The sequence below is a fragment of the Anabrus simplex genome, chromosome 2 (genome assembly GCF_040414725.1).
Source record: "Anabrus simplex isolate iqAnaSimp1 chromosome 2, ASM4041472v1, whole genome shotgun sequence".
NCBI classification, from domain to species: domain Eukaryota; kingdom Metazoa; phylum Arthropoda; class Insecta; order Orthoptera; family Tettigoniidae; genus Anabrus; species Anabrus simplex.
The window spans coordinates 10,843,722-10,862,905 of NC_090266.1; the positions used below are offsets into that span (position 1 = coordinate 10,843,722).

Here is a 19,184-nt window from a genome sequence, read left to right on the forward strand (position 1 = left end):
AGTGTCAAATGCAACAAGACTTAACGTGGTCCTTGATGGCCCCAGCGAATTATAAATAAATAAATAAATAAATAAATAAATAAATAAATAAATAAATAAATAAATAAATAAATAAATAAATAAATAAATAAATAAATAAATAAATAAATAAATAAATAAATAAATAAATAAATAAATAAATAAATAAATAAATAAATTTTACCTCAATGTGTGACAAAGGTGAATGGCCCGGAAAAGACTGATTTCATAGTTCGTAAATATAAACATATTTAAGTGGTTGCAACTATGTAGAGTTAGTTGGACGCGCTTTTCGGGTCATATAGCTGTGAGCCTGCCTTGGGAAAGTGGTGGGTTCGAATTCCACCATTAGCAGCACTGAACATGGTTTCAGTGGTTTCCTATTTGCACAACAGGTAATACTTAGAAAGAACTCCAGCCTCACTGAACTCAGTGAAATGATCAATACTTTTGCGTTCCTGGTCTAGTTTTAGTAGACTCCTTGCCTCTTGACATGTTCCCAAACAATGAATCATGTAGAATAAAATCAACAATGGATATAAATGGAATGAAGAGTGATAATTATGACCGATACCGGTATTGTACAATGTCTACCGGAAGACCTTGTTTTCTGCAGATATTGGCGAAGAAAAATGAAGCCTATTAATAAATTAATTTATTTTGTAATCTTAGGGTAAGTCGTTTGCATGGTGAAGGGATATATACTGTATATGCTTGTATTTGAGTGTCCCTGCGGTGAGCTCGGGGGCTGGGTGCTTGCGGTGTCTCCAGAGGCCACACATTTGATTTTGTAATCGAGAGAAGCTTCAGCGCAGAGGGAGAGACTGTGCTCAGTAGAACACAAATTTCTTCATATTCACTTCAAGTTTATTTAATTCAATTGCATAAATATACTAACTAATAAATACATTAAGACAAGTTCGTATGAATACACCTTTCACAGAAAGTACAGAGAGACATAAAGATTAGAGTTAGTTACAGATGTGCTCCTCCTTTTTATAGCGGCACATGTCACACTTGACGTCGCAACACCAAACGAAGCGACACTGGCATTTCTCTTGGACCTCGCGAACTCGGGTCTGGTATCCTCGCCCACAGCACAGAAGACGACAGCCATCCAGCCCCATGCTCGTCTTGTTACAGATGCGGCCACGTGTGCCCAGAATGCCCAACCTGTGAAACAAATCAATCAATCAATCAATCAATCAATCAGTCAATCAATCAATCAATTGTTTACTTTGTATATTCGTAATTGACTTCGAAGAACCCGGAAGTTTATCAAAAACCCCTAAAAAATTACTATAATCCCTAATATACATCTTGAGCTACAGACTGTGTAGTGCTGTCTTCCCTGACAATACTGTTGGTGTATTCTCAGTCAATCATTCAATCAATCAATACTGATCTGCATTTTTAGGACAGTCACCCAGGTGGCAGATTCCCTATCTGTTGTTTTCCTAGCATTTTCCTAAATGATTTCAAAGAAATTGGAAATTTATTGAATATCTCCCTTGGTAAGTTATTCCAATCCCTAACTCCCCTTCCTATAAATGAATATTTGCCCCAGTTTGTCCTCTTGAATTCCAACTTTATCTTCATATTTTGATATTTCCTACTTTTATAAACGCCCCTCAAACTTATTCGTCTACTAATGTCATTTCACGCCATCTCTCCGCTGACAGCTCGGAACATACCACTGAGTCGAGCAGCTCTTCTTCTTTCTCCCAATTCTTCCCTGCCCAAACATTGCAACAATTTTGTAACGCTACTCTTTTGTCGGAAATCACCCAGAACATATCGAGCTGCTTTTCTTTGGGTTTTTTCCAGTTTTTGAATCAGGTAATCCTGGTGAGGGTCCCATACACTGTAACTATACTCTAGTTGGGGTCTTACCTGAGACTTATATGCCCTCTCCTTTACATCCTTACTACAACCCCTAAACACCCTCATAACCATGTGCAGAGATCTGTACCCTTTATTTACAATCCCATTTATGTGATTACCCCAATGAAGATCTTTCCTTATATTAACACCTAGATACTTACAATGAACGCCAAAAGGAACTTTCACCCCATCAACGCAGTAATTAAAACTCAGAGGACTTTTCCTATTTGTGAAACTCACAACCTGACTTTTAACCCCGTTTATCAACATAGCATTGCCTGCTGTCCATCTCACAACATTATCGAGGTCACGTTACAGTTGCTCACAATCTTGTCACTTATTTATTACTCTATGGAGAATAACATCATCCGCAATAAGCCTTACCTCTAATTCCACATCTTTACTCATATCATTTTATTATATAAGAAAACATAAATGTCCGAAAATACTGCCTTGGGGAATTCCCCTCTTAATTATTACCGGGTCAGATAAAGCTTCACCTACTCTTATTTTCTAGAAATATAGCAGCCCATTCAGTCACTCTTTTGTCCAGTCCAATTGCACTCATTTTTGCCATGATCCGCCCTATCAAATGCTTTAGACAGGTCAATCGCGATACAGTCCATTTGACCTCCAGAATCCAAGATATCTGCTATATCTTGCTAGAATCCTACAAGTTGAGCTTCAGTGGAATAACCTTTCCTAAAACCGAACTGCCTTCTATCGGACCAGTTATTAATTTCACAAACATGTCTAATATAATCAGAAAAAATGCCTATCCAAAGCTTACATACAATGCATGTCAAACTTTCAGGCTTGTAATTTTCAGCTTTATGTCTATCACCCTTTCCTTTATACACAGGGGCTACTATAGCATCTCTATATTCATCTGGTACAGCTCCTACGACCAAACAATTATCAAATAGGTACTTCAAATATGGTACTATATCCCAATCCATTGTCTTTAGTTTTCAGTTTTGTATCTTATTGTAAATGTCATTGTTACCATATGTAAATTTTAATACTTCTTTAGCCTTAGTCTCCTCCTCTATCTGGACATTTTCCTTGTAACCAACAATCTTTAGATACTGCTGACTGAATACTTCTGCCTTTTGAAGATTCTCATATACACTCTCCCCTTGTTCATTCCTGGAATGTCCTTCTTGGAACGTGTTTCTGCCTTAAAATACCTATAGGCCTACATACCCTTATTACATGTTATAAACCTCATTTTAGGTCCGTATTGAAATTCTTTTACAGTTCAACAATAATCAAGATGTTTTAATATGTTCCACCTATTCAATACTTATATTTTCACTTATAGTGGTTACATAAATAGATTCTTAGTACATGGGACATGTTTCGCCCTCAATTAAGGGCATCTTCAGCCTAAACACAATCATCAGAAATACAACTAAATTAAAAGTGGAAGTTATAAGTTTAGTCAGTTATTAAAATTCGGAACATAAAAATGTGAAAAGTGACACAGTATATAAAGATGCTAATGGAAAACTGTCTTATGATTAAATTATAATCTTGTCGGAGACTAAAACTTCTTCTATTAAAATTCTAAATTAAAAAAAAGGTTCTTAAAAAATATTAGTGGAAAACCAAAGTGATAAAAATGGCTGAAACCATGCCAGAAAATGTCAGTAGATACAGAAGTAATATTTTCTGTAAGAGAAGGAAAAGAAAAAATAAGAAATTGAACGTAAGGAGAGAATTCGGTTTACATAAAATTGAAACAGATGAGGACTTACATGTAAGTAGAAGTTGTTATTTGTTATCTACTGTTGTGTTGGTTGCTGCCCGTCTGTTGGCTCTGAGTCTGGTGTTGTAACTGTGCTGAAGGGGCGGCAGTGAACTCGTTGAGGAAGGAATAGGGGAGTGCGGAAGGGAGGAGAGGATGGGTGGAGTCAATAGGGATGTACTGAAACACTACCGATAGATGTCTCACGTGTAGTACCCGGTATGCGCTTGTCGATCGTCATTTGTTTGTATGTGTTAAAGATTTAATATATCGTTACGACAACAAAGACGACGACAAAATTGTGATGCCTGACAATTGCTGTGCCCCAATGTCCCAAAATCAAGGTCGACCGTATTCATACCATCAATTTCCTAAGCAAGATGCTTTCCGTAAAAAGTGGTTGCATGCGATTCGTAGGCAAGACCTACGAAATAAAAATATGACTCCTAATATCAAAGTCTGCTCGAAACATTTTACAGTTGAAGATTACGTCATTACTGAAACTGGTAAGTAAGCAAATTAGTACTAATTGAGAAATAATTTTATAATAAGGTAGTACATTCTTAAAAGTTAATATGACCTATTTCAATAATTTTAGGCGAAAGACGAAGACTTAAGGAGAACGCTGTACCTTCGATATTTTCATGGTGTGGCACCGGTACCTTGGAAATAACTCCGAGAGCAAGAAGATATAGAAGTAGGAAAACAGCCATAACACCGAGTGCGGTACGGTATCCTGAATCATACAGTGACCTATAATTTGACACTGGAGCACCATCAATTTCAGACTTCCTGAACAGAAAATAACACATTACTTCCAAATTTGAAATTTTTATACCGGTATTTTGTCTTATGGTCCGAAACAAGATCCTGAAACTCGTGCGCTACACGGAAATGAAGTTCAGTCGTACTGGATGTAGCCCCAGGCACTGCTGTCACACCAATGTCGTGCCTTATGTACGCCTATAACCGGCAAAGAAAGGAAAACATACCGTATTAGGAATGTTTACAAAATGCTATTTGTACTTTAAAAATTCAATCAAAAAAACGCTAAAAGAAGGAGTTGCTGCATTTATTCCTTACTGGTACCTTTCAATCAACCCTTGCATTTTTCCGGATACTTTTTCGCCCCCTTTTCTTTAATTCTGCTTCCAAATCCGCAATCGCCATTGCACCTATACCATTTCCCGTCTTGTAGAAAACATTAGCAGAATATGGTAACTCCATTTTAGTGCATTTAAAGCAAAAGTTTCGTTTCGATGATCGCAAATGTAGTAATACTCCATATAAGTCTCATATAAAACAATCGAGCAGCGGAAAGCGCATACCGGGTATTACCATTACGCTGCCTAGCGGACAAGTTTTGCGTGATACATCCCTATTGTGACGAGGGTGACTAAGGGGCGGAGTCAACCGTATTGCTGGAAGTAGGCCTAATATCTGTAGGTATGGGAGGAGTATTAAAGTATGAAGAATTAAATATATTAGGTATCCTAAATTTATTCGAACTGACTTAAATAATTTCGGCATTAATTCATGTAACATAGTTTTATTGTCCGTGGTTTCATTAATATTCTGTTGCTTATTGTTCGTCTGATCTAAATAGATGTATAAACTTCTCCCTTTTTGTATGTTTCTAATTATTTATTTTATTTATTATGGCTTCTTTCATGTGGCGAAGTTAGGGCACACGGCCCTCTCTTACACTTAACCACAATACAATAACTAATATTAAGGTTACCTATTACTGATTATACTAATTACACTACTTATACTATTTCCTAAATTAAGCTCAAGTTACACACCCACACAATATGCAGCTTATTAGCTCGTTACTTCAGTCCTCTTTTCTATCTCACACAGACACTTGCACACACACTTACAATGTACACACTTATCAACTACCCTTACGTTTATATTATATAAAACTATCAGAAACAATTTTTAATTTTACAATTACCAATCACACGCACACAATACACACCAATACACACTTCAATCGGTATCTCTCAACAGGAAGTCTCGGCAAGATATTTTAAATTTGAGGAAGGAGTCAATGCTCCTGACACTTACTGGCAGGGAATTCCAAAGCCTGGATCCGGTTACAATGAAAGATTTATTATACACAGAAGAGTGGTGAAGAGGAATAGCTAAAGTGGAGCCCGAGCGAGTGTTACGATTATGGAAGGAAGAGAGGAAGTGAAGTTTAGATCAAATATACCGGGGGAGTTACTATGCAGGAGTTTGTGTATTAAGACAAGTATATGATATTCACGTCTCTTATCAGGTTTTAACCACTGCAGTGCCTGATAATAAGGAGTAATATGCACATCATACCTTAGGTTAAAAATGAATCTAAGGCAACAATTCATAATACGCTGCAGTTACCTAGTTTGTTCTTTAGTAGCGTCTACCAAGATAACATCACAGTAGTCAAGGATAGGAAGAATTAGGGTCTGTGTTAATTTTTGCCGCATGTTTAGTGGTATAATATCTTTCTCTATGGATTTAAATCTGTGACCAGTCTCCCTTATATGCAAACTCATCGCTAAGTATTTCCTATGTTTTTCGCGTTAACATGTTCCATGTATTTTATATGAACTGTTTTTAATTAGAATTTTAATAGAAGAAGTTTTAGTCTCCGACAAGATTATGGTTTAATCATAAGAGTTTTCCATTAGCATCTTTATATATTGTATCACTTTCACATTTTTATGTTCCGAATTTTAATAACTGACAAAATTTTAAACTTCCACTTTTAATTTAGTTGTATTGTTGATGATTGTGTTTATGCTGAAGATGCCCTTAATTGAGGGCGAAACATGTCCCATGTAACTAAGAATCTATTTATGTAACCACTATAAGTGAAAATATAAGTATTGAATAGGTGGAACAAATTAAAACACCTTTATTATTGTTGAACTGTATACATACCCTTCCATTTTTCATTAAAATTTGTGTGACTGCCAATTAAGCTTGCCGTCATGTAATCCTTAGCTGCCTTCTTTGCTAGATTCAATTATCTAGTAAGTTCCTTCAATTTCTCCTTACTTCCACAGCCATGTCTAACTCTATTTCTTTCCAGTCTGCATCTCCTTCTTAGTCTCTTTATTTCTCTATTATAATAAGGTGGGTCTTTACCATTCCTTACCACCCTTAAAGATACAAACCTCTTTTCGCATTCCACAACAATTGCTTTAAAGATATCCCAGATTCGGTTTACATTTTTTTAAGCGTTTTTCACCCATCATATTTAATTTTTGGAAACTACTTCATGCCTGCTTTATCAGCCATATGGCACTGCCTAACAGTCCTACTTTTAAGACCTTCCTTTCTATCACATTTATTTTTAACTACGACAAAAACAGCTTCATGATCACTAATGCCATCAACTACTTCAGGGTCTGTATAGAGCTCATCTGGCTTTACCAGCACCACATCCAGAATTTTCTTCTCTCTAGTTGGTTCCATCACTTTCTGAATCAGCTGTCCTTTCCATATTAACTTATGCCACTTGTTGGTCATGCTTCCTGTCGTTCGCATTTCCTTCCCAATTGACATCTGGTAAATTCAGATCTCCCGTTACAATCACATTTCCTTCAATGTCGTTTCCTACATAGCTGATTATCTTATCAAATAATTCTGAATCCGTGTCAGCGCTACCCTTTCCCGGTTTGTACACTCCAAATATATCAAGTTGCCTATTATCTTTAGAAATGAGCCTTACACCTAGAATTTCATGTGTCTCATATTTAACATTTTCGTAGCTTACAAATTCTTCTTTCACCAGAATGAATACTCCCCCTCCCACCATTCCTATCTTATCTCTACGATACACAATCCAGCTCCGTGAGAGAATTTCTACATCCATTATATCATTTCTCAGCCACGACTCAACTCCCACTACAATATCCGGCAAATATATATCTATTAAATTACTTCATTCTATACCTTATTTTACAATACTTCTACAGTTCAACACTACCAATTATATGTCATCCCTACATAATTTCCAGTTCCCTGTTCCCTCATCACCGCTCCCTAGGCCACCCCGTTTCTCTGAATGTACCTCCCTGTGTACCTACTGTGTAGTGTAGTGCTGTCTTCACTGAGAATGTTGTTTCTGTACTCTCAGCCATCCTGAACTGCAGACTGGGTAGTGTACTGCTGTCTTTACTGAGAATGTTGTTTCTGTATTCTCAGCCACCCTGAGCTGCAGACTGGGTAGTGTACTGCTGTCTTCACTGAGAATGTTGTTTCTGTACTCTCAGCCACCCTGAGCTGCAGACTGGGTAGTGTAGTGCTGTCTTCACTGAGAATGTTGTTTCTGTATTCTCAGCCATCCTGAGCTGCAGACTGGGTAGTGTACTGCTGTCTTCACTGAGAATGTTGTTTCTGTATTCTCAGCCACCCTGAGCTGCAGACTGGGTAGTGTAGTGCTGTCTTCACTGAGAATGTTGTTTCTGTATTCTCAGCCATCCTGAGCTGCAGACTGTGTAGTGTACTGCTGTCTTCACTGAGAATGTTGTTTCTGTATTCTCAGCCATCCTGAGCTGCAGACTGGGTAGTGTACTGCTGTCTTCACTGAGAATGTTGTTTCTGTATTCTCAGCCACCCTGAGCTGCAGACTGGGTAGTGTACTGCTGTCTTCACTGAGAATGTTGTTTCTGTATTCTCAGCCATCCTGAGCTGCAGACTGGGTAGTGTACTGCTGTCTTCACTGAGAATGTTGTTTCTGTATTCTCAGCCACCCTGAGCTGCAGACTGGGTAGTGTAGTGCTGTCTTCACTGAGAATGTTGTTTCTGTATTCTCAGCCATCCTGAGCTGCAGACTGTGTAGTGTACTGCTGTCTTCACTGAGAATGTTGTTTCTGTATTCTCAGCCATCCTGAGCTGCAGACTGTGTAGTGTACTGCTGTCTTCACTGAGAATGTTGTTTCTGTATTCTCAGCCATCCTGAGCTGCAGACTGGGTAGTGTAGTGCTGTCTTCACTGAGAATGTTGTTTCTGTATTCTCAGCCACCCTGAGCTGCAGACTGGGTAGTGTACTGCTGTCTTCACTGAGAATGTTGTTTCTGTATTCTCAGCCACCCTGAGCTGCAGACTGGGTAGTGTAGTGCTGTCTTCACTGAGAATGTTGTTTCTGTACTCTCAGCCATTCTGAGCTGCAGACTGGGTAGTGTACTGCTGTCTTCACTGAGAATGTTGTTTCTGTACTCTCAGCCATTCTGAGCTGCAGACTGGGTAGTGTAGTGCTGTCTTCACTGAGAATGTTGTTTCTGTATTCTCAGCCATCCTGAGCTGCAGACTGGGTAGTGTAGTGCTGTCTTCACTGAGAATGTTGTTTCTGTATTCTCAGCCATCCTGAGCTGCAGACTGGGTAGTGTAGTGCTGTCTTCACTGAGAATGTTGTTTCTGTATTCTCAGCCACCCTGAGCTGCAGACTGGGTAGTGTAGTGCTGTCTTCACTGAGAATGTTGTTTCTGTATTCTCAGCCATCCTGAGCTGCAGACTGTGTAGTGTACTGCTGTCTTCACTGAGAATGTTGTTTCTGTATTCTCAGCCACCCTGAGCTGCAGACTGGGTAGTGTACTGCTGTCTTCACTGAGAATGTTGTTTCTGTATTCTCAGCCACCCTGAGCTGCAGACTGGGTAGTGTAGTGCTGTCTTCACTGAGAATGTTGTTTCTGTATTCTCAGCCACCCTGAGCTGCAGACTGGGTAGTGTACTGCTGTCTTCACTGAGAATGTTGTTTCTGTACTCTCAGCCATTCTGAGCTGCAGACTGGGTAGTGTACTGCTGTCTTCACTGAGAATGTTGTTTCTGTATTCTCAGCCATTCTGAGCTGCAGACTGTGTGGTGCAGTAGCGTAGCCAGGATTTCAGTTTGGGGGGGCCCATTCATCCAGAATTTTATTTTGATAGGTGTCCAAACTTCCATGGTTTAGGTGGTGTAGAATACCGAAAAAGGAAATGAGTTTCCTTGTATCCAAATAAGAGTGATGACTTCGTGCGGATTCCGGAAGCTAATAGTAATTTTCTTCTTCTTCTTCTTCTTTCCCATTTTTCCCACATCTGTGGGGTCGCGGGTGCGAACTGTGTCGCACATGTGGATTTGGCCCTGTTTTACGGCCGGATGTCCTTCCCGACGCCAACCCTGTATAGAGGGATGTAATCAATGTTGTGTGTTTCATTAGTGGTTGGTAGTGTAGTATGCTGTCTTAATATGAATATGTTGGGACAAACACCCAGTCCCCAACCAGAATAATTAATCAGACGCGATTAAAATCCCCGACCCAGCCGGGAATCGAACCCGGGACCGTCTGAACCGAAAGCCTCAACACTGATCATTCAGCCAATGAGTCGGACTCCGGAAGCTAATATTAATGTACATTATATATAAAATGCTCAATAAAAGTACATTTGTTAAAACTCCTGGGGTGTCTGGACTCCTTGAAGGACAACCCCTCCCCCCGCACCCGGCTACCTCTGTTACTCCCATCCAAACATAACTGCAGCATTTCATATATTCCAAGTACAAGTGAAATAAATGCAAGAATAAACAGTTTGAGTAAGGATGAAATATTCTGGTTTAGAATAAATACGGTTATGTTATTATAATAATGGTCATGTGATAAGCAATAAAGAAGTGACATTTTATACAAATAATGCGCCAAAGATATATACATACACGCGTCGAACACGGGTTTCTCGTCCTTCTTGTCCATGGCTAGATGATGAAGGTAAGAGAATGATGGCCCACCGTGACTCGTTATTTCGACATTATAAACAAACCCTAGATGACACAGACTTCGAATCTAACCGCATCTTAAGAAATCGCACAAAGCAGTTAATCAGAAATAAAAATGTATATATTTTCGGAATTTAACTAACAACTTAAATACTAATCGCGCATGGGACCAACTTAGAGCTCTGGGAATAGGAAAACATCAACAGAGACAGACAACTCCTAACATTCCACTTGACGAACTGAACGATTACTTTAGTAGAATAAATATTCAACCTACCCAAATTAACTGCACCGACTCACCGCCCTCCCCTCCAGCCAATCCACCATTCACATTTCACAGTGTCACAGAAAATCAGGTTAAAAATCTTTGTACTCGATTAAATCAAAGACTACAGGTGTAGATGATATTCCTATTACTTTTATACATAACATTACGGGTGCTATCTCGCCTTATACTGACGCACATACTGAACTACTGTTTACTAAACGGAACTTTCCCTACTGTCTGGAAAACAGAAAATATTATATCGGTACTTTAGAGTTTAGACCCACAATCACCCTCTGACTATCGTCCTATGTCCATACTCCCTGCGCTTTCTAAAGACTTTGAACGTTAAGTATACGAGGAAGTTCTGGAATACCTAAATAAAAATGCTCTTTTGGACCCTTTGCAGTCTGGATTTGAGAAGGGTCACAGTACCGCGACAGCACTTTTGAAGATTGCTGAAGACATTAGAAACGCTATGGACAAACGACTGCTCACTATACGTATCCTTCTTGACTTCAGTAGCACCTTTGACACTATAGTAATTCCGACTATGATAAAGAAAATGGAACTGCTAAATTTCGACCTGGCTACGCTTAAGGTTTTTAGTTCTTATTTGAGCAACCGTCAACAGCGTGTAACAGTAAACGACAAGGCCGGAAAATGGAAAATGTAACTTAGTGTTGCCCCACAGGGCAGTATTCTACGGCCCCTAATTTTCTGTATTTACATCAATGACATACCATCTGTGACAGGAAATAACACACATGACCTCTGTGCTGACGATCTTCAAATATATATCGACACTGCAAGACAAGATATTAGCAGGGAACTCCGACGACTCAGTGTATATGCACAACGAAGCTCTCTTATACTAAACTGCAAAAAATCTCAGACAATTATAATTGGATCACGAAAATTACTGAGCTGTTCGAACAATGTCGCAATCCCGCCTATCCTGCTGAATGGTAAGATTATTCCCTACAGTAAAACGGTTAAAAATCCCGGTGTAATGATGAATGAAACAGTTGATTGGTCTGATCACACGACAGAAATACGTAAAAATATTTTTGGAGTTCTTCACCCTCTTAAACGGCAGAGGGATGTATTTCCATTTGAGCTACTGGCCAAACTAACACAGAAACTCATTCTCCCTATTCTTGATTATTGTGACGTTGTTTTAGTTGACATGACGAGAGAAGAAACACTTAAACAACGAGCACTGAATTCCTGCCTGCGATTTATTTACAATATCGAGTACGATGTTCATACCACCCCATACTAACAGGCTGTCTCATGGCTGATGTCTGATAAACGTCGGCAGCTACACACTTTAACGATGGTGATCAGAGTGGTAGCTGAAAGTCAGCCAATGTATATTTCTTCTAAATCCATCTTTTTAATCATCATTTCACAACTTAAATACGCGTTCTAGATTCATTCTTTCTATCCCACTGCACCGCACAAATAAAATAAATAGATCATTTGTGGTGACTGTCGCCAGATTTTGGAATTCCCTGCCAGCTCAGGTCAGAGAAACTACCTTCTTTTAATCACGATTTAAGGTCACCTGCCGAGACTACCTGCTGAGGACAACTGACTGAATGATTGAAATATGAATGTGTGCGTTCCTGAGGATTAGCCATGTTTAAGAGTTTTTAATATTAATTAAATTTAGTAAGTAATTTATTTAAATGTATTTGTAATTCTATTAATTTATGTAGTTTTAACTATTTTAAGTATCCTAGTATTTTATTTAAGATTCTGATTAATATGTGGTTACGTGTACGAGAGGGCCTGGAGCCCTAACTTCGCCACTGTACTGAAGGCACTAATAAATAAATAAATAAATAAATAAATAAATAAATAAATAAATAAATAAATAAATAAATAAATAAATAAATAAATAAATAAATAAATAATGTAAAGCGTATGGGTATAGATATTTTGTTAGTTGGTAAAGAGAAATACACGTTACAAGATATGCTAGGTAGGGTTTACCTTGTCCTATTAGTTTCCAACGCGGTTAGGGCCACGCAGCTGTGAGCTTGCATCCGGGAGATAGTGGATTCGAACCGCACTGTCGGCAGCCCTGAAAATGTTTTCCCGTGGTTTCCCATTTTCACACCAACCAAATGCTGGGGCTGTACCTTAATTAAGGCCACGGCCGCTTCCTTCCCACTCCTAAGCCTTTCCTATCCCACCGTCGCCATAAGACCTATCTGTGTCGGTGCGACGTAAAGTAAATTGTTAATTACTTTTCCACGCAAGTCTGGGATACAGAATATAGTAGTATAAAGTTAGGGTTTTGTGACGCTAATATTCGTATGTATAATTTTTATTAACGTGCCAGAAACCAACGACACTGAGCTGTTGCCATTTCAACACCGTTTTAAGGGTTACCGATCCAAGCCGGGATTTGAACCTGCGAACTTAGAAGGACAGCGACTCAACCAACTGAGCCACATGAAAAGGAGGCGTTTGTGATTATTGTTATAAATAGATGCAGTTAGTAAACTTACAAAGGTTTTATGAGAGGCATTTATTAAGGCATACGTTTTCTTGCTGTCCTAAATGCACGAGGCCGGACAGAAGAACTAGCTGGAAGGTAAGGAGCTTGCAGGGGTCTCGCTTCCTTCTCTGTTCACTTTTCCAAACCAAACTGCATGACGTAACAGCCCCGAAGCGCCATCGCCTACCAAGCGACGGCTGTTCAGCCCGCAGGCCTGCAGATTACGAGTTTACGAATCCTCTCCGCCTTTATTCCTGGCTTTCTAGACCGGGGCCGCCATCTCACCGTCAGATAGCTCCTCAATTATAAACACGTGGACTGAGTGTACCTCGAACCAGCCCTCAGATCCAGGTAAAAGTCCCTGACCTGGCCGGGAATCGAACCCGGGGCCTCCGGTAAGAGGCAGGCACGCTACTCCCTACACCGTGGGGCCGGCTGGTTACTTTCAGGTCTCCTTATTTTCGAAATTGACTTAAGGCATCCTGCATTCGATTCCCGGCACTGACAGAGTTAAGAAAGGCATGGGATGGGGAGGATACAGCCTTGTTTTTGGGTGCAGTAGAGTTTTTCTTGAGTCTCCGTAATCGAAATGTCTATGGCCTGGAAGGTAGTCACCTTCACGGGGTGTAGTACCAAAGTGGTTCCCTTTTTTAAGAAGACAAATTAAATGAAGATTCTACTTCCTCACAAACGAAGAACGATATTATCAATTTTACGAACAGTTTCAATAATGCAGCCGATTTATGTTAAGAGTACAGAAGCTATGATTGTACATGGTAACAATCAAAACCAACAATATCTACTGAAGATCTGTCACCGCACTAGGTAGGACCGGCTTTCTTTCCATATCCACTGGGCGAGTTGGCCGTGCGGTTAGGGACGCACAGCTGTGTGGTTGCATCTGGGAGATGGTGGGTTCAAACACCACGGTCGGCAGTCCTAAAGATTGTTTTCTGTGGTTTCCCATTTTCACACCAGGCAAATGCTGGGGCTGTACCTTAATTAAGGCCTCGGCCGCTTCTTCCCACTCTCAGCCCTTTCCTTTCCCATCGTCGCCATAAGACCTACGGTGCGACGTAAAGCAAATTCTAAATAAAAAAATAAAAAAATTCACAAACCCTTCCAAGGAAAAGTTGTATCCACACTACGGGCCTGGACTTACACCCCACCCACTGAAATTATTTTGTCGGTACGCCACTACATCCACTCACCATTTAAGGTACAAGGTAAGTCCGAAGAATGGTCGGATACTCAAAATACACCACCATAAATGATGCGGTTCTGGCTCAAAAGTACAAGGAAAGGTAAGGGACGGGATCTAGTGTTTTAAGTAGAATCCGTATCAATAGAACGTGACTTCCCATTTTAAAAATGGTCCATCTATCAACTGCGATTCAAGCCTGAGCCGTCCTGATGAGAAGATAGAACCATTGGAACTGAGTTATCATGCCCGCCAATTACAAAATAGGTACCCGCACTTTTGATGGTGCCATTTGAGGTTCCAATCAGTCCCCGGGCATTTGACAAAATATATGGGCCTACCTATCGAACTTAGGCTCGAGTCCGCGATTGTCTTGCTACTGTAAGAATAAAAAACTTTTTCATAACTTACCGAGGATGCACATAGTGTTGGCTTCTCAGTGACAAAACGGTCCCTCTTCAAAAAAAGTTACTTATATGGCACAAAATGAGGAACTAACGTGCAGCTCACAATCCTGTCACAGTCTGCCCAACGCTACACCTTAAACACAGCACATCTCTCAACCACGGCACAACCCGAGGATCCCTAGGATATTGTTGTTTCCTGGAAACGATATGCAAAAGCTGACACGATGTTGTAAGCATGAAACTGTTTATGGACGTGCCCCCCCCCCCCCCCTCGTTATCTCGGTGGTCACGTTTCTGCCCCCTACTGAGTAATCCCTTGCTAATTGCCCCTTTCTTCATGTCATGGCATTTGTCAACACACGGTTACATTCTCAATACTGAGGCCTCTACAGGGAAATATCCCCGCGCATCACAATCCTAAGTGTCTTCCTTTCATTCAAGCAGTACAAATATGGAGATTTATGTATGGCCCTATTGAGCCGTGCTGGTAGATTCTTGTCGCTCCGTTAACTTAACATTTCGGCGTACGTTTTTAAGTTGTTCGTACCGTACGTAAAACAACGGCTGATCCTCGCTCTAGTTTCAGGAAATATTTTGGGGGGGCCCGGCCCCCCTGGGCCCCCCTTGGCTACGCCAGTGGTGTGGTGTAGTGCTGTGTTGTGTTGTTATGTTTAAATTTTAATTGATTATCACTTGTAATGTTAAGCACTAAGTTGTGTATATATGAATGTCGTGGATTTAGAATGTTTAACTAGTAGTAGTTTTCGTAATATTCTCTGGTTGTTGTTTATTATTACACCACTGTAAGTGACCAATGCAATATATTTTAATAATAATTTAAAGTCCGATGTATTTGTTCCAATTATGCTGACGATAATGAAGATTTATCATTTAAATAAAAATTTGAATAAATAGAAGACCTTCGCCAGAAGTTGGTGATGGCTGACAGTATCATATGATGCCGATAAATCTGTAATGGCTACCAGTGATTTTGCGGGATTCAAATCTATTTATAATATATAGATTTTCTGCAGAGTTTATCCCCGTACCCATTTACTGTATTGCCTCTTTATTCTATGATGGAATTAACTCCAAAATTCGTGCATACCGATACCGATCTTCCACCTGCTTCTTTGAAATTACCTCTCATTAAATTAAACTCCTCTATTACGTCGTCACGAAATTTCATATTTGTATATGGTGAATCTAGGAAGCCTATACATAGCCTATATATCTACCTTCGAGTTTTATCTTTATATTCTAATTCAACTATCTGATTACTATTCTCCTCCTCGTGCCTGTCCACGTTAAGATCCTCCCTTCGGTCATCCATACATACATACATACATACATACATACATACATACATACATACATACATACATACATACATACATACATACATACATACATACATACATACATACATACTTACTGTACATTATCATTAAAGACTGTTATGCTTTTCTGCGTTCAGTCCGCAAGCCTCTGTGTATTTACTAAACGTCGCCACAATCCTCTACTTGCAACTAAATTAGCCTTTATCTCCTCATTTCTAGTACCCACCTGACATTATTCCCAGCAGTCATTCTCGCTACTTTCATGTGTGTTACTTCTAACTAATGAATAAGATATCCCGAGTCCACGCGTAAAGCATAGTTGGTCTGAAAACAGACCGATGTAAAGATAGGTTCGTCTGTGAGCTGACTTCCTTCTTATAGAATACTGTTGATCGCAACTGCGAGCTTACTGCATTAGCTTTACTACACATTGATTCAGTCGCACTTACTTTATTACCATCCTGGGAGAACACACAACCTAAATACTTAAATTTTTTTGACCTGTTCTAGCTTTGTATCACCAATCAGATATTCAATTTTGTTGAATTTCTTACCTACTGACATCAATTTAGTCTTCGAAAGGATCATTTTCATACCATACTCATTGCACCTATTTTCAAGTTCAAAGATATTAGACTGTAGGCTTTCAGCACAATCTGCCATTAAGACCAAGTCGTCAGCATAGGCCAGACTGCTTACTACTTTTCCACCAAACTGAATCCCTCCCTGCCATTTTATACCTTTCTGCAGATGATCCATGTAAACTACGAACAGCAAAGGTGAAAGATTACAGCCTTGTCTCACCCCTGTAAGTACCCTGAACCAAGAACTCATTCCATCATCAATTCTCACTGAAGCCCAGTTGTCAACATAAATGGCTTTGATGGATTTTAATAATCTACCTTTAATTCCATAGTCCCCCAGTATGGTGAACATCTTTTCCCTCGGTACCCTATCATATGCTTTCTCTAGATCTACGAAATATAAACACAATTGCCTATTCCTCTCGTAGCATTTTTCAATTACCTGGCGCATACTGAAAATCTGATCCTGACAGCCTCTCTGTGGTCTGAAACCACACTGGTTTTCATCCAACTTCCTCCCAACGACTGATCGCACCCTCCCTTCCAAGAAGCCAGTGAATACTTTGCCTGGTATACTAATAAATGAGATACCTCGATACTTGTTGCAATCCTTCCTGTTCCCTTGCTTATAGATAGGTGCAATTACTGCTTTAGTTCTATCTGAAGGTACCTTACCAACACTCCATACTAATCTTACTACTCTATAAAGCCATTTCATCCCTGCCTTCTCACTATACTTCATCATCTCAGGTCTAATTTCACCTATTCCTGCTGCTTTATGAAAATGGAGTTAATTTACCATCCTTTCCACTTCTCAAGCGTAATTTTACCAACATCATTTTCCTCCTCCCCATGAGCTTGGCTGTTCGCAACTCCATCGGGAAGATTTCCTTTTATATTGAGAAGATGTTCAAAATATTCCCTCCACCTCTCCAGTGATTCCCTGGGATCTAGTATGAGTTCACCTGAATTAGTCAAAACACTGTGCATTTTGTTTTTCTCTCCCTTCCTAAGACTCTTCATTACTGTCCAGAAAGGTTCCCCAGCTGCTTGACCTAGCCTTTCCAGGTTATTAGCAAATTCATCCTATGACTTTTTTGGATTCAACAACTATTTGTTTGACGATGTTTCTTTCATTTACGTGCAAATCCCCATCTGCCTTGGCCCTTGTTTGCAGCCATTTCTGATAAGCCTTCATTTTACGTTTACAAGCTGCTCTCACTTCATCATTCCACCAAGATGTTCGCCTTTTCCCATCTTTACACAGAGTTGTTCCTAGGCATTCCCTTGCTGTTTCTATTACAGCACCCCTGTTTGCCACCCATTCTCTTTCTATATCCTGAACCTGCTTACTGTCTACTGTTCGAAACGTCTCACTAATCATATCCATGTACTTCTGTCTAATTTCCTCGTCCTGGAGATTTTCAACACTTATTCGTTTGCAGACAGATTTCACTTTCTCTATCCTAGGCCTAGAGATACTTAGTTCACTACAGATCACATAGTGGTCTGTCTGATCGAAAAATCCCCTGAAAACTCGTACGTTCCTAACAGATTTCCTGAATTCGAAGTCGATTGAGATATTGTCTATTATGTATCTCTTGCCCCTCACCTCCCATGTGTAGCGGTGAATAGCCTTATACTTGAAAATGTATTTGTGACAGCTAAACCCATACTAGCACAGAAGTCCAGCAAACGTTTCCCATTCCCATTAGCTTCCAAATCTTCCCGACATTTACCAATCACCCTTTCGTATCCTTCAGTTCTATTTTCAACTCTCGCATTGAAATCGCCCATTAGCGCTATTCTATACTTAATGTTGACCCTGACCACGATGTCACTCAATGCTTCATAAAACGTGTCAGCTTCATCCTCATCTGCATCCTCACATGTGAATACACTGAGACAAGTCTCGTCCTTATTCCTCCAACTGCCAAATCTACCCACATCATTGGCTCATTTACATGCCTAACAGAAACTATGTTGCGTGCAACGGTCTTCCTGATAAAGAGCCCTATCCCATACGCCGCCCTTCCCTTTCTAACAACCGTCAAGTCCACTTTATAATCTTCTATCTCTTCCTCGTTATCTCCCCTTACCCGTCTATCACTCGTAGCACATCCAGATGCATCCTCTTTTTTGACTCAGCCAGTTCTACCTTCTTTCTTCTATAAGCCACATTAATATTGATAGCTCTCCATGAAATTCCATTTTGTTCGCCAAGTTGTTTCCAAGGAGTCCCTCGCCTGTCAAATGGGAGTGGGACTCCATTACTGCCATAGGTCCGAGGCTTGTTTAAAATGTTCTGAGCTCGGTAAATTCATGAAGCAGGATGCTACCCTACTTACACATAGTTCAAGTGAGGATCTCTCCTCTAACGGGTTATGGACTACCGGTGGATTGTATGATCCTAGCCGCCTGAGCACAACGAGGTCCACTACTCAGGATATGTGCCAGATGCCCATTCCCACTC

The 19,184-nt window shown here is 39.9% G+C and overlaps 1 protein-coding gene across 1 annotated transcript in view; it reads right to left on the reverse strand.

Moving 5' to 3' along the window:
* Positions 1-989: 989 nt before the first annotated feature.
* Positions 990-19,184, reverse strand: part of LOC136863450 (protein Wnt-4a) — a 401,792-nt gene continuing 383,597 nt past the window's right edge. Inside the window, exon 7 of the mRNA XM_067139856.2 lies at positions 990-1,191. Within this exon, the coding sequence (XP_066995957.2) occupies positions 990-1,191 (202 nt within the window). The remainder of the gene's footprint in view (positions 1,192-19,184) is intronic.